The sequence below is a fragment of the Fusarium tjaetaba genome (assembly GCF_013396195.1).
Source record: "Fusarium tjaetaba strain NRRL 66243 chromosome Unknown NRRL66243_c0000296, whole genome shotgun sequence".
NCBI lineage: Eukaryota > Fungi > Ascomycota > Sordariomycetes > Hypocreales > Nectriaceae > Fusarium > Fusarium tjaetaba.
In genome coordinates this window covers 1-24,476 of record NW_023501492.1, presented here as the reverse complement: position 1 = coordinate 24,476, position 24,476 = coordinate 1, and the positions used below count along the sequence as shown (strand labels likewise).

The window sequence follows — 24,476 nt, the reverse complement described above, 5'->3', positions numbered from 1 at the left end:
TTTATTGCCTATTTGGCTGGTTTAATACATTTTCGGAATTCGGCGTTTGCGGGAACGGTCTCTTTCACCACCCACTTACATACATGCGACTGCATATATGTAATTGTAAGTGGGATATGGACTGGGGACCAAGGCGTATGGAGGATTCTTCAGGGACCGTTGGGGAAGGCGGCTGGCCTTTTGAATGGTGGGGGTCTCGCGATTTCAAGCAGAATGGACTCGACCGACCATAGATCAGAGCAAGTGGGATGAAGATATAGTCAGCCATGATCACCACTGCCACTATCGCCAGTAACCCCATAGGCCCCAAGTTTACATTTACAGTAGCATATAGATTAGTAGAGGCTCTGGACGCGTGTATGGTATCTAATCCTCAATCCTCTTGTTTCAATATTGTCACTTGATGTTCCTTGTGCCATTTGGTACGTCAGACCAGCTGCGCTTTGCACATGCTGCTTCAGTCTTAAGCTGGTGCATGTCTTTACCATGTTAAGTGGTTTCCAGCAGAGATACATACTTTGATCTCTAGTATTTTGCAAGGCGGGTTTTGTTTTCTATCATGTATGGGTGTCAATTGCTGGTCGACTTGTATAAACAACGAGATAGGAAAATGTAGTTTTCTTTTCTTCTTCATCCCCCCGTGCCGCAATGCATCTTGTAGGTCGCTCAAGTCAGTCATAATTTGCTGACCCGACTTATCAGCCACACGAGTTATATCATGTTGGGAGATCTATGTGCGTATACAGGACTAACCAACGAACAAGATCACGAAACCTATCGCTAACTGTAATCATATCGAGGGGAATATATTAAGGGCGAGCTTACCCCGACCCTAGCTTAAAAACCCCGACATTTCCCCACGGAGGATTCTCCTTACCCGATGGGTACGAGCGCCCACTAACAAGCAGAACAAGGGATAGACATTGGACTAGTCGTGGTAGAGCCCAGGCGAAAGTTGCTCTGTGCTGACCGGGAATTCCCGGCAATTCGGACTTCCGCAATACCATAGAGTTGTGAGAAGTAGACTCAAGTACCTACCCATTGATACCAACTCCCCGTTGGCCCACGGATACCTACGTAGGTAAGTCAGCGTTCTTTAAAGTGGCAGCAAGTATTCTGATAGGCGCGCGAGCAAGTTGGCCTTACAGGTGATGCGAACTGGCAATAGGTTCTGCAAGGTTACATGCCCTGATGGAGAAATATGGAAGATGCAGTAAATCGTGGTGAAAATGGCTTCTGTTGGAGTTTCACCTTGGCCAAATTTGGTCAAAGAATAGCATTGAGCTGTGCTCGTGACCTAGGTGCGTGTGCTTGAACTTTGAAGAAAGATTCCACTTGAAATGACCAGGCCCCGAAAGCTGCACTAGAGAGTCTGTCGGCACCATGTGACGTTTAAGAAATTGAGGGAGGGCTTCAGCTATTCTGGTTACATGGATACTGTCGGTTGTCGCAAGCGCGGGCAAACCCTCCGCGACTCCGAGTCTGGGGCACAGGATATCGTGTATTATTAACAAGGCGAGAACAGGTGAGCAACAATTTACGGATACATCTGGAGCCTTGATTAAACACTATCAGGGGATCATCGTCAATGACCCCGTACCGAAGAATCTGCATTACCTGCAGCATGATAGATTGCGCTACGGCTCAGCGGAACCGCGACGGCACACATGATTTTTCGACATTTCTCATGAAAGACAAGGGACTCGCTCCTCCCACGTCAGAGAAGGCTGCGAGACCCGGAAGGGTAGAAGAAATGGAACCCAAGCACGTCGATCCGGGCAACGAAGTATAGCCTCAAGATCCAAGCCCGGTCACTGGTTCTAAACCAGAGATGATTGCCTTGCCGCCTACCTTATACACTTCATCGATATATCCACAGCATGAGAACGTCTTATGCTTTTAGGATCGTTAATAAAAACACAAAATGGCTTGGACTGTACTGAATCAAGCAGTTGGCGCTCCTCCGAACTCCGGTTAGGCGGGTCAGTCCTGGGGTCCATCTCCACAACCGTATGCCACCCCGGGATCGGGGAAGGGAGCTTTCCCGGTGTTACGGAAGAGAAACGGCATTCTTCTGGAGAGAGCATGTTCAATGGGTTTCCTTTGTACGCGGTTTGTATCAGTAGTATATTCTCAAAGTTTCTGATACCTGTATGTGTGAGGCATTCAGAACTCTGGCAGCTGACCATGATTTCCTTCTTGAGGTTCAATCTTTGAGGCAACGACCAATATCCAGGCTCGTTAAAGGACCTTGCCCAGGAGGTGCCCGGATGCGCCAACTTGGAAGGGATCCACAGATTAGATCCATTAGATGGATATGTATGCACGCCCACATGTAGAGGAGATGATGTATCTCAAGGTACCGTTACTCGAGCTGGCAGTAGTTTCTGGGCACGATCATCACCGAATTTGCTTTGGAGATCGTTGACTGATGCTGGTGACTTTTGTTGCTCTCGTGTCATTGGTGCGACACTTGGACTTGGCAATATTCATGAAGCGAGATTCCTAGATCGATGACTGTCCAATACTCTGTCTCCCGAGGTGTCTTCAAGGCAATGGAAGGCACCAATTTAAAGAGAACAAAGAAAAACGAGAGCGCGCTTGCAGCGGTCCGCCCTATACCTGTCCGCTGGTCCGGACTTCAGACCACCAAAAATGGAAGCCCCACGTTGCTTTCAGAGGTGCGCTTCCAGCTGCCAACCTGCCGGGCTTCAGTGGAAGAAGCAAGTGCAACAGCGCCGAGTTAGGACACTTTTCAGGTACCTTTACCTTTTGGAAGGGAGCTGCTGGCTAAATCAAGGTACACGCAAATAACAACAACAAGTATTTCTACCTGTCATGTGCAATACCCAAAGATACTTGGGGCGGTCACACACCCGCTACAGCGCACCCCCCGCCCGGACCAACCACCGGCCTGGTCCAGTGAATAACAAATTTATCTCATCTTTCGCTCCATCTCGAAATTCCCCAATTGACGCATTTTGCTCTCCTCTTCAGCTTCTGCTTCTCTTCGTTTCGCCTCCCTTTCGCTACGTCGATACGTCTCCGACATCCTCTCCCTGCCGCTGACTTCGATCGTTCGAGGGAAATCTTGTCCTTTGTACCTCTTTTCTGCCTCCTGTTAGCTTCCGCTATTTGCGTTGCTCCAGAGAATTTCGTCGTGTTCAGCCGTTGTCGGACCACTTGCCAGTGGACACTACGAAACCAATTCGTCTCCGAGTCGCCTCAGTCACCTCAGTTTGTGACCTACTGAGCATCGTTAGATTATTTCCGACAACTCAATTGCTGTGAACTCGATCCATCCTTTCGGAACTGTTCTTTACCCCTCCGAGCGACTACAATATAACTATGTCCAAGCTTGCTGTGGCCAAGGAGGCCGTCAAGGAGGCCGTCATCGGCACACACGAACCTGAACAGCTTGCTGCCCACACCAAGGCGCGCTTCACCAAGCATGCTATCAAGGATCCTGAGACAGGCGAACTGTACCTCGGACCCGATGAGTTTATCAACGCTGTTGCGCCTGAGGGCGAGGATTACGTGAGTCACGCACTCCTGCTTCAAGCAAGCTGTAGCCAAGCTTGCATACTCGCGAGGACTTACTAACCACTGCCCAAACAGCACAAGATCTCCCGTGATCAATATTCCATTCTATTCAGCGTCGCGGATGTCAATGGCAAGGGCAAAGTGAGTCTTGCTGACTGGGGTATTTTCGAGCACCTCCTCAACAAGCCGGATGCCGAGTATCAGATCGCTTTCCGCCTCTTTGACGTTGAGCGCACCGGCTCTGTTAAGTATGACGATTTCCGCACCTTGTACGAGCTCAACAAGGGCCCCGACAACCTGACCTTCGACTGGGACTCGGACTGGGCCAAGATTTACATTGGTAACAAGAAGCACCGTCACCCTCTCGACTATCCTCAGTTCTGCCAAATGTTGCGCGGTCTCCAAGGCGAGCGCATTCGGCAGGCCTTCCACCAGCTTGACAAGGATGGTGATGGCTTCATCAGTGGTGAGGAGTTTGAGCGCATCATTGTTGAGACTGCCCGTCACAAGCTGTCTGAGCATATTCTTGACAATCTGCACACCCTCGTCAACCTCTCCATTGGTTCCAAGATTTCATACGCCAATGTCCGCGCTTTCCAGAACGTCATCGGCGGGATGGATCTTGTTGAGCTCATCTTGCGCCGTGCTATTGACGAGAGCAAGGACGGCAAGATCACCCGTCCTGAGTTCCTGAACGAGGCTGCCAAGCTCACGCGCTTCTCTCTTTTCACGCCTATGGAAGCTGATATCCTTTTTCACTTTGCCGGTCTCGATGAGCCCTCTGGCCGCCTGGGACTCTCCGATTTCGCCAAGGTCCTTGATCCTTCGTGGCGAAACCCCATCTATGATGCCGTGGAGGCTACAAAGGCCAAGGTTGCCAGTGGTGGCATTCTGATGGGTGTTCTGACATCGGGTTACAACTTTGCTCTGGGTAGTGTTGCCGGTGCCTTTGGTGCCTTCATGGTGTACCCCATTGATTTGGTGAAGACGCGACTGCAGAACCAGCGCGGCGCCCAGCCTGGTCAGCGCCTCTACAAGAACTCGATTGATTGTTTCCAAAAAGTCATCCGTAATGAGGGATTCCGTGGCCTCTACTCGGGCGTGCTACCCCAGCTAGTCGGTGTTGCTCCAGAGAAGGCCATCAAGCTGACCGTGAACGATCTTGCCCGAAAGTACTTCACTGACAAGAACGGCAACATTACACTCTTGTCCGAGATGATTTCTGGTGGTTCTGCTGGTGCCTGCCAAGTCGTAAGTCCACCAAATAATCCCTCACTTGATAGAAGCGTCACTAACCAGCCTACCATAGGTCTTTACCAACCCCCTCGAGATTGTCAAGATTCGACTCCAAGTTCAGGGCGAGGTCGCCAAGACCGTCGAAGGAACACCGAAGCGATCGGCCATGTGGATCGTGCGCAACCTGGGTCTCGTCGGATTGTACAAGGGTGCTTCGGCGTGTCTGCTCCGTGACGTTCCCTTCTCGGCCATCTACTTCCCTACCTACAGCCATCTCAAGAAAGACTTCTTTGGCGAGTCTCCGACCAACAAGCTGGGTGTTTTGCAGCTACTGACTGCTGGTGCGATCGCCGGTATGCCCGCTGCCTACTTGACGACACCCTGCGATGTGATCAAGACCCGACTTCAGGTCGAAGCCCGCAAGGGCGAGGCCACGTATAACGGTCTGCGACACGCCGCCAAGACAATCTGGAAGGAGGAGGGCTTCACTGCCTTCTTCAAGGGTGGTCCCGCGCGTATTTTCCGATCTTCTCCTCAGTTCGGCTTCACCCTTGCCGCATATGAAGTTCTTCAGACTCTTCTACCCATGCCTGGTACTCAGAAGGAGAAGATCCCAACAGGATTGTCAGATGCTGTGTCGACGGTCAAGGGCAGCTTGGACACTAGTCCATATGGCCGCAGCCGCAACGCCCTTAAGGTGATCCTCGATCTTGATGAGGACTTTGGCAAGGTCAAGCTTCCCAACGAGAAGGGCTGGCGCTCGTTGCCCAAGATTATGGGCGGCGGTGGTCAGTAGATCGATGGACAAAATGATAGAAATGACGGGGAGAATCCAGAAAACGGATGAGTTGAGGTTTTTGCTCGATGTTAAGGAAGATGCAAGATTGACGAAAGCGATTGTCCGGTCAGTGCTCGGTTATTAGGCCTTCAAAAACGGCCCATGGTCGGGCTTCGATGTCCGGAGCACGACCCGCCTGTGTCAATTACCGGACAAAGCCGAGGAGATATTGGATCGGACCCCCAATACCCAGCAAGACCAAAAACCCTTTGTGATGAAATCTCTCTTTTGAATCTATGTTTTCATTTAGAGCGAAAGACAAAGACAAAAGAACAGGGATAGATGGAAGATGGGATACAAAAAAAGAAGCAGGATGAGATAGAGATAAATCGGATATCCGGTTCCTGGCGGAGCGGAGCGGGCGAGGGAGAGCGTCTGCTTGTTTTGCATCAGACTCGGCGTTCTGGGGCATTCAAAGGGCATGATGGGAGCTGTATTTTTACCACCCTTTACTATGTTACGTTTAGAATTCAGTATTATCGTTACTTTTAGCTTGTTAGAATCCTTTCGTGGAAATGAGAGCGTGTGTCCATGAATTATGTGCGGCGGTTTATATGGGAATCAAGTATCGTAGGACGCATTCACGAAGCGTATCTGTTTAACATATCGTCAGAGCAGCAACATCCATACCCGAACTCGAGGCTTTGGTCTCAAAGGTGTGTTTATCGTGCCCACTTATTCGGAGACGCTGCACGCAAGTTCTACAACCGCCTGAGCGACGAACACAGTGTGCTTCGTGTGAGAACAATTTAATCGCTTGACAGCAGAGTCTTGGGACGTGTGAGGAACTGAGGTCGTCTTGTCTCAAACAATAAATATGAAGTGGATCAGAAAATGCCAGATCATCAAGGATAATCCCTATTCCATACATTATAGACTGGAGATAAGCTATTGTTTGACGAGTTCAAGCCTGTACTTCCCAGCTTAAGCCGAGAAATCTCTTGTATCCCTTTTCTTATGAGGGGTCTCTTTTATGAGTTTGATTATAGAAGCTACAATAGTAACCGAGAGGCCAGAACATACGAGCATGATGTCTTTTTGTGACATCAAATGCAACATTCCGTTGCTCTTCGGGCCCACAATGGCTCTTGGAAGAGTTACACATGATACATCATAGAAAATATAATATAATTCTAGCACTTTCGCGCATTTATTTTAATGGTGTGATGGCCGTTAAACAAACTTGCGGGCGTAATGAATACGTATTTATTCAAATGAACGGCCAGCATCTTGCGATGGTTGCGTGGACGCAATAGAACAAAGAGTCTATGATCGTGACAGTTTTGTTGAAAACAGCGAGACTCTGATATGTAGTTTTCTGGATTAAGATAAGTATATAATTCTATTATGTTTATAAGGTGCCAAAAATAAAGTTGACAACTGGGATTGGTCTGGTGCGCCTTTTCATTATGCGCAGTGGGAATCTCTAAATCAAATCCCTATTCTCCGACGCCAGTTGAATTGCCAAAACTCCAAAGCCTAAGTGAATAGACAGATTCTTCAAATTTGTGAATGCTTTTGTTCGCCGTTGTTTCAAACCCAACAAACCCATACACCGAAGCAGACACGCTGAACGAGGGAAGAGAGTAGAGTAAGCAGCTTAGTAGTGAACAGTAGCTAATCTCTGGATCCAACCGGCTTGCTGTTGAGGTTCATACGCGGGAACCTCTGCGCCAGGTTCAGTCATCATGCACTTCTTGAGCCATTCGACGTAGTCCTCGAAGCCAGTCGTGCTGCCAATGACATGGACCTTCTTGACGCCCCTGACACCCTCAAACATGCGTAGATTGCGATATCCGACACCGAGGAACATCGACTGAACAACGTCAATGGTGAGCTCGTCAAGTCCGCTGTAAGCTTTTGTCACAGCATCAGCGTCGTAGGGGAGATCGACGTCGAGGCGGACTTGGGTATGGAAGCGGCGGATGCTTGGGATGATGGATGACTCCTTGACGGGGCCGTACCAGTTTCGGAGGCGGGGGAAAGATGTGAGCAGCGTGGGATGGGAGAGGAATGTATTGCAGCCGTAGAGGAGATCTGTAGCCTCATCGTGAATCTGGCGGTTGGTGCGGAGGAGAGAAGCGTGGACTTTTTGCTCAGGGCATGGTCGGCCACATCGGGTGTAAGGCGCTGTGAGGAGGAGCTGGTCGTAGATTTCCAGACGAATCTCAACTGGGAGGTCAAGAAAGCCGGTCTTGTGGGGTTCTTGTTGTTGGATTGTAGTGGCCATGGTGATTGCTGGTCTCAAAATATAGTGATGTAAGTGGTGGTTTGAGTCGGACGAGAGTAGAATGAGTAGAGTCGAGATGACTAGCAGATGTCGACGAGATCTTAAATCAAGTCGGGGGAGCTGCTAGACTGATGAATGACTAGGTGGGCTAGCTGTTGTTGGCTTGAATGATGTTATCCAATGATGGTGTTGATGCTGTGGTGCCGATCTTTGAGGCGTTGAGTCTTGAGATATGATAAGATTGATGAGCACGTAGAGATATGTTGTTGTTGTTGAGATGATATGAAGGGGAGCAGAAGCAAGAAAGGAGGAGATTGAGAGATGGTATATATACATTAGACATTACAAGGTGAGTCAAGAGAATTGACCTTGAATTATCAGACGTGGTCGTGGACATGGCCGATTGACGGACACACCCTCCCAGGTTCTGACCTTGAACTTACGAGACGCCAGGGCCAGGGACTAGAATGATTACAGGGATCATGGGTTAGACCAAGGATCGGGACGGGATGGGGGTACATGCAGAACTGCTGATGATTGTGTGGGAAACAAGGTCACTTTCTGAGCCACGCAATTGAATTCCAAGATATGTGCATACAGTAGAATCTTTATCTTAGCGACACGCCCTGCAACGAATAGATCATATCACACGGTAACTGACGTTGACCGAAAGATTGAATTGTCACTTTTGAATGTGTCTTGATCTTAGTGGCATACATCCATATCTCCCTCCAGCTGTCAGCGAGATAAGCTGAGCTGACTCGCGCTGGCTTTAACTCTTGTGAGCTGAATTGACGAAGTGAGCATAAGCAAGTGCCGATCTCTTGAGTAGAGGTCGCGCAGCCAGCCATGAAGACCAGACTATTAGTTTACTACGTGGTGACAAGTCAAAGAAAGAGATTGATTTGATGGCGGTGACTGTCAAACTGTGTACAAGTATTGATTGCTGTGGTGTTGCATCAGGGCGTAATCTTGCAAAATGCCGAATGCCGGGCGCCTAGGAAATAATACGGATCTTGGTGTCTAGTACATACAGCCACAGATATGAGACTGAGAGACTCAATCACTGACTGATATTCATGAGCTGAGCATAAGGTGACAAGTACCGTCCCGGTGCCGAGCGATGCCCCGTACGGAACGGCCGTTGAATCCACAGTTTGGCAAGGGTTAAGATCGGGAGCCAGAGAGGCCCCCTTTTTTAAACCTCTAGCGATCTAGGATCAGGGTCTAGGCTGTGCAATGGGTTAATTGGTGTTTCCCTCCTTCAAAAGGTTAATCAGTCAAGTGTTGATGGATGGTGGTATCGTCAAGATATATGCGTCACAGTCATGGGAGATGAATGAGTAGCATCTGAACCTCATGATGTTGAGTGCAGTCTTGAGCAAAGAGGCCGACGGAGGCTCAACGCCGTCATCAAATCAACCTGCCTCTATTCCCAGTTCTCCTCAACCCTTGCGAGCTCCATTGTTTGATGTTTTCCTCCCAGAATAAGTCGACTCATGTGGGTTTCCAGACCACTGATTCACCAAGGCTCGGAAATAGCACGGCATGCAACAGTATGCAGCCACAGTCGACGATGCAGTTAGATAATGCGACCTAACCAACCGGCAGTGTAAAAATAAATAAAAAAGAAAGTTACCGCGCATTCCCTTTGGTTCACGATGCCCACTTCGGCTCCGATCCTACCGACGATGACAACTCTCTAGACTCTCAAGAGAATAACCCGCGAGGGACTCTCTGTCTCATATAAATCGTGTCCGGCCTCTTCCGATTCTCTTCATCACTTCTATCTACAGGGCCCACATCTTGAGCCTCGCCTGGCCTTGTCTGGCGTGCTTTTTCACTTCTGGCATGATCCCAAAGGCCCGCCGACTCCATCGTGCGGCTGAGGCTACGGCTGCGGCTCTGCAATTCCCACACCGCTCGCTACCGAGACAAGGGTCCAAGGTGAAGAAGCATCATGTTAAAACACGTTCTAGAAAAGAAAACAAGATCTTGGGGGGGCGTGTACTCTGTAAGCTCGAGATGTCAGGGCGTCTTCGGGCAATTCCCGTAGATGAAAGGTTCTTTGATGCTATGATCCACGGCTTAATGCCCAAGCTTCTAGTATTCTTGGAGTATTAGCATCGTGTCTTCTCGGTGTTATTGTTGCATTCGTTCGTTTTGGGCGAAATAAAATGTGCTCGGATGTTCTCCGTGTGGTTGATGAACGAGCTGTAACATGAAGCTTTGATTATGATAAGGTGAAGCAAGCATCAGCATCTTGAAGGGTCCCTCACCACACTGAACTCCCAGTCCCTTCGACCTGGTTCACAACGATTTATTATCAATACAATGTTCAAGATTATCTTCATCACAATGAAAACTACAGTTGTTAGATTGATCGGCTATTCCTAATTGGCTCATGCAGCCACAATCGGTACATCAGCCACACTTGTGCAACCACTTTGGGTCTTAAATTGGCATTGGAAGTCACGAAAATACGTACCGAGATGGCGTCAGAGCACATGAGTCTCATCTCAGGACTCATTCATTCATTCATTCATCTCCACGGTCACACGATTCATCGCTCAGGTCCTCAACAGCCTCGACTCTCTTTCATGAGCATCGAATTCCCTCCTTTTCATTCCTATCCACTTCATCTCAGCCTTGACGCGTGACAACACCGGGATACGAGACTGTAGATAATCATGGCTGTCGGCTTCCTCACCTTCATTTCAGGCCTCTTTGGATGGATTTATTTCCTCGCCTGGAGCGCGTCCTTCTATCCCCAGCCCTTGCTGAACTGGCGTCGTCGATCCACCAGCGGCACAACTATCGATTTTCCCTTTATCAACGTCCTCGGTGAGTGCCCAACCGCAATGTGCCCTTATACCCGTACCCCTAGGGCCTAGTGAATGGCATGATATGAGTGTCAGGATGAACAATATACACCCCTCTTCTCTCTCACCTCAGTCAACCCGGCGGTTTGTCGCCCTGCCGCCCCGGAATGCTAGACCCGATCACCACCACACAAGATCGTAGTCCACATCCCGTCCAGCTCGTCTCCATCTTCATCCTCCATACTAACAGTCTTGGTATCTATCAGGTTTTGCTGCGTACTTTAGCTCGAATGTAGCTTTCTACTACTCACCAGAAATCCGCGCTCAGTATGCTGCGAGACACAGAGGCCTCGAGTCTACTGTGCAATTCAACGACATCACTTTTGCTCTCCACGCTCTGTTCTTGTCCGTCATCACAACCTCACAGTATTTCGCTCCATCGTTGTGGGGGTTCACCCCGAACTCTGGAAACCGACCCAGCCGGTTTATCCTTGGGGTAGCAGCCGGCTGTATCACTGGGGTTCTTTTGACATGTGTCATTGTTGCTTCATCTCCCGGAAACGATCCCGTCTATGACTGGGTTGCCCTTGATATTGTCTACGCCGTAGGCTATGTCAAACTTATTGTCACCTTGATCAAGTACACTCCCCAGATCGTCACCAACTACAACAACCAGAGCACCGACGGCTGGAGCATTTCTCAGATCTTACTGGATCTTACTGGCGGTGTCCTTAGCGTCAGTCAGCAGGCCATCGATAGTTATCAGCTGCGCGACTGGAGCGGTATCACCGGTAATCCGGTCAAGTTTGCTCTTGGCAACATCAGCATGGTTTACGATACCATCTTCATCATCCAGCACTATGTTCTGTACCATGACTCAGAGAAGCCGCAGTCTAGTGATCGCGAGAATCAGAGATTGTTGGATGAGGAGCGAAGAGCGGAGCGCAGCGAGTGATATCATCGTCTTTGACTAGAAAAGCAGCGACGAATACTATACCGGTGCATCTTTGTGGGTGGTGTTTTGGTTTGTGCATTGGAAACTCTCGGCAGCACGATCTGCATTGCATGATAGAATAGGGACCATAAGCAATACATTTTCTGCGTCGTCGGGTCATATGGCCCATCAAACAGCAGATAGATATCATTGTTCAAGGCATACGATATGGTGGCTGCATTGGGACAGCTGGAGAAGACTCAGCTGGGATTTAGCATCGGGCTCAATAATGTCAGCATGGCCACAAGCCAATAGTAGCTTTCAAGTCAACCTCCCCCATATTGGTGTGACCCCTTGATCTGACTCCCCTGGCATTGATCTTGGATATCTAAACTGGTCCTGCAACATATCTGGGCTGTTGTAGTGGTGTGAAAAGATTCAATGCATTCAGTGTATTGAGTAATGTCACAGCTGAAATAGGAGCTATTGGTTTTTTGCCTGAAGCTGAGCTTATGCTGACCATGCCGCATGACATTTCCATGTTCGTATATATCGACCAATGCGGCTGCGCTCCAATCATTCAATTCAAGTCTTCTCAGGTCTTCTGATCATGTCTGGTATTCTCTATGCCCCGTGGGTTTGTATGTCCGCCAGTAATCCGATTCTTGCTGCTCGGCTGGTGGAACAACCTGGCCAACACGCTGCACAACTTAAAAAGGGGGAAGTTATCAAGCTTAGCGTTTACAATTTGCAAGTTCTCTTCTGACCATAGTGATGCTTTACTCAGCTGCGCTGGCCGGTTTTCTACTCGTCAGGAAATGTGAGACCAGCATTCTTCCGCCTCCGCAGACTTGAAATAGAAGAAATACACAAATACAGACTGAATACTGAAATAGGAAGATTATTATGGAATAAGAAATAAATGTAAGAAGGACGGACTAATATCTGAATTATTAGTACTTCAGCTCAGGCGAGCAAGACGTGTGGAGGAGGCAGTACAACCACAACGTCGCGACACCACACACAACATCGCGAAAATGCGCAATTTATTTCTGCGAAGCAAACAGACCAGAATGATACGAAATAAATGCAAAAAGAATCGACAACGGCAGGATTCGAACCTACGCGTGCGAACACAATGCCTATGATGTCTCGAAGAGATAGCAGGGCATCGCCTTAACCACTCGGCCACGTTGTCCTAGTTCACTGAGAATTTTGGGAATGCCGTAAATATATAAAGCATAGATATTGCCGGTATAGAATGTATCTATTCCATCACGACCTTCGTGGCATACAACTTCGTTAGTATTGCATTTTTGTTGAGTATGTGAACGTGAATGACATTCTCTTGTGATTCTATCAGGCTCGGACAACCCGCATAGTCTGTATATATCAACTTCACTTCGCATAATGATAGCTCGATCTCAAGAGAACTGCAAAGCATCAAATGTCTATCACTGTCTATTTTGTCTCTATTTTACAGATATCGTACAATCGGCTTGACCACATCATGGCGTCTATTTTAAAACAAAATTGATCGTCTTGCCTCCTCTTACAGGAATCGCTCTCTTAGCGGCGCGCAAATCGTATGTCCCTTCAGAAAACCGCGCAGCACCCTCCTTGGTAGCAAGAATCTCCTTAACCATCCAGTCCCGAAGCTCATCACCAGACAGCTCAGCTGGAGGGGCGGGGATATCGACCACACCACGCACCTTGCCATTGACCTGTACGGCGCAAGGCTGTATTCGCGGGCGAACGAGCTCGGCCAGGGAGTTGTCAGGCACAGGGAAGCTGGTGGACGAAAAGATTGAGGATGCGGAGGGACGAAGAAGGGCCCAGCATTCCTCGGCAAATCCGGGCGTGATGGGTGCCATCATAGAAATAAGAGCACGAGCTGCTTCATGCTTGACAATCGGGCTGGCAGCATCATTTTCAGCCAACGTATTGGTCAGGATCATAAGATCTGATACCACAGTATTGAGGGAATATACTTCCTCATAAGACGTAGTGATTGATGCAATGGTTCGTTGGAGATGGCGCCAAATGGCTCCTTCAGCATCCCACTGCTTAAGCTCTTCCGCGGACGCAGAACCGAGACTCTTGTGTTTCTCAACAAGATATTCTCGGGCGGTAGTTGTTTGACCAGAGGTTTCTGAAGCGATGGCTACAATCTGATCGTAGAGTCGCTGAAGCCAACGGGTGACTCCTGAAATCTTAGCCTCGTCCCAGTTGAGCACGTCACCAACAGGGGCTTGGAACAACATGTGGGCGCGAGTAGCATCAGCACCGTATTTGGAGATGAACTCTGAGGGGTCCACCCCGTTGTATTTTGACTTTGACATCTTCTCGAAAGAGACATCGGCCGTTTTTCCAGATGATACCACCTTGGGCTGATTGGGGTCAGTCAGGTCAACTTCATCGGGCTTGAGGAAGCGTCCGTTGTCAGGGTTGATGTATGTTCTGCCATGGACCATGCCCTGAGTGATGAGGCGCTTAAAAGGCTCCGCAGACTTGTAGGTTTCCTCACTGTATTGAGGAAGCAGAGAGGTTGACGCCAAAAACTTGAAGATGAAGCGGGAATAAAGAAGATGGAGAATCGCATGCTCGATACCACCGATATAGGTATCGACGGGAAGTGTTCTGCCAGCTTCAGGAGAAAATAGCTGTTCCTGGTTATGGGGATCAGCAAACCGAGCATAGTACCAGCTCGAGTCAACGAATGTATCCATGGTGTCTGTATCTCGTCGAGCGGGGCCGTTACACTTGGGACAAGTGGTATTGACAAATTCAGGAGACGACTCCAAAGGACTTCCATTGCGCGACTCTGCCCAGTCCACATCAGGAAGCTTTACAGGAAGTTGTTCGTCTGGCACAGGAATCGGGCCGCAGGAGTCGCAGTGAATGATGGGAATAGGAGTGCCCCAGTACCGTTGTCGGCTGATCAACCAGTCTCGGAGACGCCACTTCTCGACACGCTTTGCAAGATCAGCCTTCTCAAGCAGCTTGACAATTTCTTCACCAGCAGCCACTGAAGTCTTGCCCTTGAAGGAACCACTATGTTCGGTCATAACGCCATGCTCGACAAAAGGCTCGTTCTTCATAGCTGTTGTTGACTCATCCTCTGATGCAGAGAGAACATGTCGGACTGGCACATCGTAGTGATGTTCCTTCCAGAACGCATTGTCACGCAGATCGTGGCCAGGAACACCCATAACAGCGCCTTCACCATAATCACCCAAGACATATGGTGCAACATAAACAGGCAACGAGACCTTGGTGGCATCGGGAGTCTCCTCATGATACGCAAGTGGGTTAATAGCCCGCAGGTGAGGCAACAAATAGCCGACCTTGGAATCCGCAGGTAGACCAGGGATGGTGTCAATGAAAGCCTGTAGCTCAGGATCCGAAGCAGCGAGCTTAGCTACGATCGGATGACTAGCAGCAAGAGCCACATACTGAACGCCAAAGAGTGTATCAGGCCGAGTGGTGAATACTTCGATCGCTGCGTGAATATCGTGGCCCATGGCTAGAACGGGGAATTTGACTGAAGCTCCGGTTGATTTGCCCAGCCAATTCTTCTGCTGAGCCAAGACTCTCTCCGGCCAAGCATTTTCCTTTGCGAGTGCCTCAAGCTCCTCGAGAAGGGCTTCACGGAACTCAGAGATGCGGAAAAACCACTGCCTGAGTTTGCGCTTCTCGACCTTGACACCGGACCTCCACGAGTTGCCATTAGCATCAACCTGCTCGTTTGCAAGAACTGTTTTGTCCACAGGGTCCCAGTTGACCTCAGCTTCGGCTTGGTAGGCAAGACCTCTCTCGTGCAACATGAGGAATAGCTTCTGTGTGTGTTTGTAGAATCCGGGATCACAAGTTGACAACTCCTAAAAGGTAGATTAGAACAGCAATAATGATCTACGTGGGACAGACCCTACACGATCCCAATCCCAACTCCCATTCATGAGTTCCAACTGCTCCTTCATCTTGGCCATGTTACTTCTTGTCCATTTTTCTGGGGCAACTCCTCGTTCAATTGCAGCGTTCTCAGCTGGTAGACCGAAGGCATCCCACCCCATAGGCAACATGACTTTTTCGCCCCTTAGTGTTCGGAATCGAGCGACGACATCGGCAATGGAGTATACTCGCAAGTGACCCAAATGGAGGGTGCCCGAGGGATATGGAAACATTGGCAGCACATAATGCTTATCTTGGCCATCTGTCCCCTTTTCGGAGACCTTAGGAGAAGTCTCATGAGACTCCCTCCACCTCTGGCGCCATTTTTCGTCTATTGAAATAAGGTCGATAGCGTAGAACCGTCGTGAGGTCGCTCCAAGAGTCGTAGTTTTAGTGTGGGCGATTATCGGATGTCGAATTGAGCTGCAGGAGAGGCTAGACAAAGCACGCCGAGCCGTGGCGCAGCTCATGAGCCTTTGGTGCAGCAGTGGCATTGGTACGCAGGCATGATACGATCCAGAATCGCATCAATTGGGTCGAATTGGGTGTAGATGGGACGTTTATACTTGAGACTTGAAGCTCAGTGTTATGTTCTGCAAGCGATAGTGAGGTGGTTGAAATTTAAAGCTCGGGCCACATTGGTACATAGGTCACCACTTACACGATAGCCGTCTCCATGTACCGTCGGGTGCGTCATGGCTGCTAACGTCTAGTGGCCAACCCGAGAACGGTCCCTGAAGGCTGCTAACAATTCAGTGTGTAAAATGATGTACCCCGCTAACTTCGTATGTTGTTATGTATGGATGCCCCGCCACAAAACTCGTCCCCTCCACGATCTAGAATTGGATAAAGAAAAGGGAACCCGATGCCTTCGACTCGACTCGACTCGTCTCATTCCGAGTTATCTCCTTGAGTCGAGAGCCACTCCCCTCTTCTTCTGAGGACGATAGCTCTTAATCGTTAAGAGAGAGCGACAAGCCAGCTTTGAGCTAACTGTGCTTTCCGGTATCGCATCTCTCCTCACCTTCTATTCAATCAATCATCGACGATTTGATAGTTCGAGTACCCCCCGACGATATCCGTCCAACTTCGAGTCTACAACTTTTTCATTTCACAGACAACGAATAAACACGAATCATTAGACCATCAAGATAACTCCCACCGTCCGTCGCAATGGACAAGATCACGGATCGCATCGCTGCTCTGCCAGCTGATGGCACATACTTCTCTCTCGAATTCTTCCCGCCCAAGACCGCCATGGGCTTCTCCAACTTGCGAGACCGTCTTCACCGAATGGAGCGTGCCCTCCGACCACTTTTTGTGAATGTCACCTGGGGTGCGGGCGGCAGTACATCCCAAAAATCGCTTGAATTGGCCGAGCTGTGTCAGAGAGAGGTCGGGCTTACAACTTGCCTGCACCTAACATGCACCAATATGAGCAAGAAATTGATCGACGAGGCGCTTTCAGACGCGAAGGCACTGGGAATCAGGAATATTTTGGCCCTCCGAGGTGATCCCCCACGAAGAGAAGAATACCGCGACCCAGAAGATTCAGAAGATGATGGAGGCCAGGACTTCAACTGGGCTATTGATCTGGTCAGATATATCCGCAAGACACATGGAGACTACTTCTGTATTGGTGTTGCTGCCTACCCCGAGGGACATGCCGAAGAGAGCCATCCTCTCGGACAAAGCTTGGAGCATGATCTCCCTTACCTCGTGCAAAAAGTGCAGGCTGGTGCCGACTTCATCCAAACCCAGCTTTTCTTCGACATCGAAGCATACGATCACTTCGAGACCACATTAAGGGAACACCCCAGCGGCGCCTTCAAGGGCATTCCCATCATTCCAGGACTCATGCCAATCCAGAGCTACCAGATGATCAAGCGCACGACCAAGCTGAGCCATGCCAAAATTCCAGACCATCTCCTCTCACGCCTCGACGCTGTCAAAGGTGATGATGAACGGGTAAAGATGGTCGGGGTGGATATCGTCAGTGAATTGGTAGACAAAATCAAGGACATCAAGTCCAAGACACCAGGTCCAAAAGGCTTCCACTTTTACACGCTCAACCTGGAGAAGGCCGTATCTTTCATTCTGGAGCGGGCGAATCTCATCCCTGACCCTCCAGAGAACGAAGAAGCCATCGCAGTGGACGAACTTGCCATTCCCTCGCTACAGATCAATGGCAGCGCCAACATGCGTTCTAGCAGCCACTCCCGCTCCCGGCAGTCAAGAAGACATTCTTCTGTTGCCTCAGACCCCCACAACCGTGTGATTGTTGGTGATAGGCCAGCGATATATCCCGAGTGGGAGGCTACTGGACAGGAGGCCGGTGTGCGTGCCGAAGCAATCAATACCCGTGCAAACACTCTCGCCATTTCGGAGGGCGAAGGCGTTTTGGGGCGCGAGGCGACGTGGGATGATTTTCCCAACGGTCGTTTTGGTGACGCCCGATCCCCCGCCTATGGTGAGATTGACGGATACGGCGTAAGCCTCCATATGTCTGTAACACAGGCTGTCAAGCTTTGGGGTTACCCCAAGACACGGCAGGATATCAACGACCTGTTCGTCAAGCATATTCAGGGAGAGCTCTCCGCCATCCCTTGGAGTGAGGAGGAGCTTCGGGCTGAGAGTTCAACCATTCAACCTAACCTCCTGCAACTTAACCGCAAGGGCTGGTGGACTGTCGCCTCCCAGCCTGCCGTCAACGGCTTGCGATCCAGCGACGGCACCTTTGGCTGGGGTCCACCCAACGGCTTTGTCTTTCAGAAGTCGTTCGTCGAATTCTTCATCCCCGCCAACGAATGGGACACTCTCAAGGCTAGGCTTACGTCGCCGGAGCTGCAAGACTCTGTATGCTTCTACGCCAGCAATGCACGCGGAGATTATCTCTCATCGGACAGCAGCGATCACGTGAACGGTTCGACGGAAGCCGGTCCGTCTACAAATGCCGTGACATGGGGTGTGTTCCCCGGAAAGGAGATCATCACGCCTACTATTATTGAGGAGGTTAGTTTCCGAGCTTGGAGCGAGGAGGCTTTTGGAATCTGGGGTGAATGGGCCAAGGTTTACGGTCGGGGTTCTGAGAGTGAGAAACTTTTGAGCGGCATCAAGGATGATTATTGGCTGGTCAACGTGATTCATCATGATTTTGTGGAAAGAGATGCCTTGTGGCAGCTTCTGTTAAGTTGAGCAACATGTATATCCTAAGAGACGTAAACATGTCAATGAAAAAGAAGGTCAAACAAAATCAAGCAACTCCTGAGCGAGGCTAGTCTCATGCGAGCCACGAAATACTACTGAATCCACGACAACGTGTCAAGGTAATTCGATGCTCAGCTTGAAAAATATGACTCAGATTAGAGCCCTAAGACAAGACATTCTTACTATAATCTTGCCAGATAATTGCCCTGATGCGGTGGTTTTTGGCATATCATGGTATTTGCACTATGATGTTTATGTCACAGCCATAAATTACAGGGCACCACATTTGAAGACTCACGTTGTTATTGAAGTGAGCACAATAGCTAGCTAGAATTCATACATGCCCCATACTATTCATGCCCAAATGAACCCTTACTAAGTGACCGGCTAAGACGCCATGAAGTATGCCGAATGCCTGGTGTCAAAGGAAAGAACTAAATGCTTTTGTGTTGCGGGGAAAAGGGGTATCTGTGCTGGGAAAACAGGGGCCAGGGCATGATATATGATCAAAATACCGACAGCAAGGCAGTAAAAGCCGATCGAGCCATATGTCGCCAACAAAAAGAACTGGTTCCGCATTCGTGCTTTTGTGGTATGTTGTATAGTACACTCTGTAGAGCTTTCGTCCATATTTTGGTACCGTATCCGTGGTGAACCTTTGTCAACGGTGTCAGTCAATGCTCAAGTCAGAGATCGCGATTCGAGATCAAGAGTTCAGATCTCTCCGTCGCCCCATTCCATGTAGGACGAGTCATCGGGAGGTGGAGCGCGGTAGGTTGCCGCGGCTGAGAAGATGTCGGGATATCCAAAGCCAACTGAGTTGATCATGTCAAGGCCAGAATTTTCGGCCACGGACGGCTGAGGCTTACGCTCTACGTTGCCAAAGATGGAGGTTGGAGCAACAGGCGCAGAAGAAGGGAGCGCTGCAGCAGTGAAACCGACAGGAGCCGAAGTAGGACCTGGGGTTGGAGTAGGGGCATCATCGTACGGAGACTCGCTGTCATTGTACTGCGCAGAAGCGTCGGCGATAGTAGCAGCGGCCTTCCTGGCAGCTGTACGAGAGGGTGTAGGGCCACGAGGAGTACGGCCAGTTGTCTTGACTTTCTTTGAGGGAGTATGATCCATGTCATCAAAGTTGAGCTCATCGTCGTCTTCATCTTCTGAGCCAGAACGCTTGATCGGATTCAAGGGGGTAAAAGAAGTCTTGCGTTTTGATCCCTTGCCCGATCGACTTCCAGGCTGGCGCGAGGGAGTCGATTTGGACGGAGTGTTGGGCAGCCCGGACGCGGTCCCAAGGCTGAGGCAGTTGGCGACATCGCCGCCGTTGTTAGCGGCATAACGAAGAGCCTCGGCGTCTTTCTTGATGGTCCGAAACTGAAACTGGATGCCATCTGCGGTAGATTGGCCAAAGTATTTGGCGATATCTATGGAGAATGAGTCAGTGAAAGCTCATAACAAGAAATCGTGATAACGATATTGAATAAAAGGCAATCAGGCGGGGAATCGTACTGTTCTTGTCAATAGCTCCCTGTGTGGTAGGGAGGAGGTTTTCGTCGGTGGTCAAATCCTTGACATCAAGACCTTGCTCACGGGCTGCATGTATGATGCTGACAGTTGCCCGAACCTTGCGGAATCGATGATTCAAAGCATGGTCCGTCATGTCAGAGCCGTAACAAGCGGCGATTTCTGGGGAAGAGTCAATCCTCCTCCTGCAGACTCAGCATTATGGGGAGGGGACACAAAGAGTAAGGGCTTAAGGCCACAAGAGACCTTTAGAAACAAGTGCGACAAGACATAAGGAAATCGTCCTCTTACCCTTGTAGTTCCACTTGACGTCGGGATGGGCGGCTACGATGGCGCGAACCATACGGGCCTGAGCCTCGTAGGTTTTGTAGTTGGCTTTGGCATTTGCGGGTGCCATGGCTTCGGCGGAACGTGTCTGAGAACTATCAGTCGACGTGAACAACAATGCTAAAGAGTCGCGCCGATGGTATGTCTGAGAACTCGTATCAAGGTAAATCTCCTTGAGGAATGGGATAGTGCTTGGTGTAGCCAAGTTGAAACTGACCTTGGTCAAGGAATCAACAGTAGATTGTTTGCTAAGAATGAGAAATGTGAGCCAATACTCGAGTGCCGGTAATGTTTATCAAGTCAGAGAGAAGTTTTGGAGGAAAGAAGAAAGATTATTGCAATACGATGATGATGATGTGGTTGGGATGAGAAGAGAAGAGGAAGCTATAGAGACTCGAGTGCGAGGATAAGATGAAATGAGAAAATTATACTATGATGTGACGATTGAAAAGTAAATACTTCACTGCTTACCTGGAATTAAAGGGCAACGAAGATGTGACTGAGATGGGTGAAAACGCATATAATATAGAGCTGCGAGGCGAAGTGTGAATGTGAAGAAGTTGGGGTAAAGATGAAAAGAGGCGGAAAAGAATATAGTAAGCTTTGACTGTGATTCACAGTCAAATTTAATAAGTCCTCAAGTTACGAGAAGATGGAAATTTTGGTGCCCACTCAAACGAGTTGCGCAGTTGTTTCCAGGCTTGGTGAATGGTGGTTGAGGATAATGGATATCAACCTGCGATTTTTGGTTAGTTGCTGGGCGACCAACCATATATGCGACAACCATGGAGAGGCAACCTACCAACCACAACCCGCGACGAATGAAAAAGAGGGTGAAGGAGCTTAGAGGTAGAGGTATAAGCTCGCTGAAGGAGTTGAGTTTTGAGGAACAGAGCCCAGAAAAATAATGCAATTCAGTGATCGGCTGATCTGGGCATTTGTTGACTTGCGAAGGCCTTTCTGTATAAGAACGGTGGCCAAGTCAATATATGCCACTGTTACGGCAGTGTTGCACCACAGAGGACTCGACAAGCCAGAATAATATGTGAATGGCTCAACAATACAGTAATTGAGCGAGTCTGCGGTCGGTAGAATGCAAACAATGTCAATATTGATTATATCTTGAATAAGTTGACGTTGAGTAGCAGAACCTCAGTAAAAGGGGCTGGCAATTGGCACGGTTGTGGGTGCAGTGAGGCTGAGATATCCTGATACCTGCATTCTTGGCCTATACAAGACCAACACAGAGCAAGACTGGATAGATATACACATAAAAGTAGTGACTATGATATTATATATATTCATATCAATCAATGTTCTATTGTATCTCTTCAATGATACCACTCAAGATGGCATTTAGCTGTTTGATAGATACCCCAGGCATGTATTCCGCTATCACAATATAACGGTGGTGGGATGCCACTGTAGCCCTGTAGCTGAAAGTGGTGGGACTTTGCCTTGTGCCTGTTTCAAAAACAAGCCAGGATCTGCAAGACCCAGCCCAAAACTGAGACCCGGCTATCGCTGGGCTTGCGTAATTTGTGGGGTCCTCTGAGATGACGGGAAATGCTCAAGACGAGTAAGATATTGCAATGTCACTCAAAATGTCTTCTTGTTGTGGTCGCTCAGCTCTTGGACTCGGCTTTTCTGAACCTCAGCTCCATTTCAAGCTAGCATCGCTTCTTACCCATCTCTTTCAAAGAGCCTCCTCTCTTATCCTGACGTTCTTGGCGACTTTCCACTCCAGCAGGTTTCTATTCAGATGTATGCATCAAGATCCAACATCACTGTCATTAGATCATTTATATAATCATAGGCTTGAACGGCTTATTTGGCCTCTTCGGCACCAACAAATGGTGCAGGTCGTCGCGTAGGGGTAAGGCTCCGGCTATGACTTCGTGTAGTTGACTTGGGTGCTTCCCACTCGACCATGGGGTGTTCCTTGATTTGCGCTGGTTCCTCGGGTCTATTGTAAAGCAAGTACTGGAAACCAAGGAAGAAGTCGCACGAAGCCTGGAACATACCCGAAATCTTGAACGACCAAGGAATTCCGGATTTTGATGTAAAGAACCAGAAAAGCTTCATGGTATCACCGCCAATCCAAGCAGCCAGAACCGATAATCTTAGGCCTTTAGATGACTTTGACCGCATATTGACCAAGATCTGGGGGATAGGGAGAGTCGCTTCCACGCCGAGTCCAATGCATCCGATGGTGTTCGCATATACGGCGTACAATCCAGGCATCTGGGAAAGGAGAAGCTCCAAAAACACAAGACCAGCCGCAAAATACATAATAGCATGCCAGTATCTATAACCAGTTAGACCAAACAAATTGACATATAAATGAAGACAAGACCCTACCGTCGAGGGGATCGCCATTGCCAGAAGTTATAAGGGCGCTGGAAGCCCATTAAACCATCATCAGCACCGGCAAATGGCAAACCGGCCTCGCCACCCTTGGTAGGTGGTGGGGGTCGGTAGTCCAGGGCGACTTTCAGGAGAGCTATTTGGACAATGACCATCAGCAGTGACTGAAGGAGCAGACTCGTATCGTATTGCGCTTGGGGCCAGTAGAAGATTCTGTTTCGGGAAGCGCGGGTCAGCTATATTCCGTGCTAATCGTGTCGCGACAGAAGAGATCGAACCTGAGGAAAGACGCGACAAGCATGATGAGAGGGATGTCGAGCGAGAAGCCCGCACTGGTCTTATTTCGGTACATGGAGATGATTTGGTCGGCGTAAGAGAGGATGGGCGACATGACGATGAAAAAGGGGGCCACCCAGGCCGTAAGCTCCATCACCCATCCCACGAATCCTGGCTCCATTTTGTCGTTCTTTCGAGAGGAAGGGATCGAGTCGAGTTTGTTTGTTTGGTATGTTCTGTGCGGTAGAGATTCAACGCGACTTCAGGTCAAGATTAAAACGAGAAGATTGCGATGCGGATGACGAGGACGATGATGACACCTTCATTCGAACGACAACACGCTTGAGATACTCCAAATTAGACAAGTCGATATGCGGTAAAGAGAAGAGAACGACACAAATGCCGGAAACAACAAGAGGCTGAAGGAAATAAGTTTAGAGGTGAGAGACAAAATTCCAAGTGAGAAGCGGCGTTGAATCGATTGGGTGGGTGCATGGGTAAAAGGGAGGTCAAATCGACCAAGACAGTGGAGTCTAGTCGGTCTTGGGTAATTGAATTTTGATCATGGTCGTTCTAGAAGGGGATTGGCCAATCATGGCTGATACTGGGGTGGGCATCGGTCATCCCCGCTGAAGTTGCAGTGAGCAGAAGCTTAGCTGCGAGGCTCTGTCTTGAAGCCAAGCCCCTAATGCTGCCCTGACAGCAGCAAAGACAGGGCGGGCCGCGGCTGTCGGCACTTGGATCCTTTGTCCAATGGGGAGGCTTGAAGCCATATGGATAGTCCCGACGACCTGGGATTAATCTCCATTCCAGGACATTTGCTTATCTCGGATTGGCTGGTCGTTTACAATGCATCGAGACACGCGTTCCCAGCCGTAAGTCTTCGTATCTATTAATATCCTTTGCTGGTCTCGTCAATCTGTATGAAACAGTCGGTGATCGCGGCCTTTGCTTTCGAGGACTATCCTATGCAAGCAATTGTCAACATTGTGTTACTTGTATTCCTGCTGTTGGCATCAAGCGGAAATTGCAACGGAATTATTGCAGTGACCATCCTCGTAATGCTTTGGTCAGTGCTTTCACTCTTTGCTGTTTGTGGAATAAGACTGCAAGGGGATATTCCCACCCATGTTAATTGACTACAGCCATGTGACAAGTTTCCCCTTAGAGGCAGAGACTGGGAGTAACTCCAAGTGTCATAAACTCATATCACATCGAATG

At 49.2% G+C, this 24,476-nt stretch overlaps 7 protein-coding genes across 7 annotated transcripts; 3 read left to right on the top strand and 4 right to left on the bottom strand.

Moving 5' to 3' along the window:
• Positions 1-3,348: 3,348 nt before the first annotated feature.
• On the top strand, positions 3,349-5,575 carry FTJAE_11650 (mitochondrial carrier ARALAR1; the record flags this gene model as incomplete). The annotated part of the gene is made up of 3 exons (XM_037344615.1): positions 3,349-3,537; positions 3,619-4,794; positions 4,853-5,575. The coding sequence occupies 3 exons, from the start codon at positions 3,349-3,351 to the stop codon at positions 5,573-5,575; spliced, it is 2,088 nt and encodes a 695-aa protein (XP_037201302.1).
• A 1,642-nt stretch (positions 5,576-7,217) lies between these two features.
• On the bottom strand, positions 7,218-7,847 carry FTJAE_11649 (uncharacterized protein; the record flags this gene model as incomplete). Its single annotated transcript, XM_037344613.1, has 1 exon — positions 7,218-7,847. The coding sequence occupies one exon, from the start codon at positions 7,845-7,847 to the stop codon at positions 7,218-7,220; it is 630 nt and encodes a 209-aa protein (XP_037201301.1).
• A 2,690-nt stretch (positions 7,848-10,537) lies between these two features.
• FTJAE_11648 (CTNS) lies at positions 10,538-11,624 on the top strand (the record flags this gene model as incomplete). Its single annotated transcript, XM_037344612.1, has 2 exons — positions 10,538-10,691; positions 10,936-11,624. 2 exons carry the CDS (start codon positions 10,538-10,540, stop codon positions 11,622-11,624), a joined length of 843 nt encoding a protein of 280 aa, XP_037201300.1.
• Positions 11,625-13,120: 1,496 nt separating this feature from the next.
• On the bottom strand, positions 13,121-16,251 carry FTJAE_11647 (leucyl-tRNA synthetase mitochondrial; the record flags this gene model as incomplete). The annotated part of the gene is made up of 3 exons (XM_037344611.1): positions 13,121-15,484; positions 15,536-15,868; positions 16,216-16,251. The coding sequence occupies 3 exons, from the start codon at positions 16,249-16,251 to the stop codon at positions 13,121-13,123; spliced, it is 2,733 nt and encodes a 910-aa protein (XP_037201299.1).
• A 476-nt stretch (positions 16,252-16,727) lies between these two features.
• FTJAE_11646 (MET12-methylenetetrahydrofolate reductase) lies at positions 16,728-18,749 on the top strand (the record flags this gene model as incomplete). The annotated part of the gene is made up of 1 exon (XM_037344610.1): positions 16,728-18,749. One exon carries the CDS (start codon positions 16,728-16,730, stop codon positions 18,747-18,749), a length of 2,022 nt encoding a protein of 673 aa, XP_037201298.1.
• Positions 18,750-19,475: 726 nt separating this feature from the next.
• Positions 19,476-20,682, bottom strand: FTJAE_11645 (uncharacterized protein; the record flags this gene model as incomplete). Its single annotated transcript, XM_037344609.1, has 3 exons — positions 19,476-20,185; positions 20,271-20,447; positions 20,577-20,682. The coding sequence occupies 3 exons, from the start codon at positions 20,680-20,682 to the stop codon at positions 19,476-19,478; spliced, it is 993 nt and encodes a 330-aa protein (XP_037201297.1).
• Positions 20,683-22,439: 1,757 nt separating this feature from the next.
• On the bottom strand, positions 22,440-23,436 carry FTJAE_11644 (PQ loop repeat; the record flags this gene model as incomplete). The annotated part of the gene is made up of 3 exons (XM_037344608.1): positions 22,440-22,920; positions 22,974-23,192; positions 23,258-23,436. 3 exons carry the CDS (start codon positions 23,434-23,436, stop codon positions 22,440-22,442), a joined length of 879 nt encoding a protein of 292 aa, XP_037201296.1.
• Positions 23,437-24,476: the final 1,040 nt, after the last annotated feature.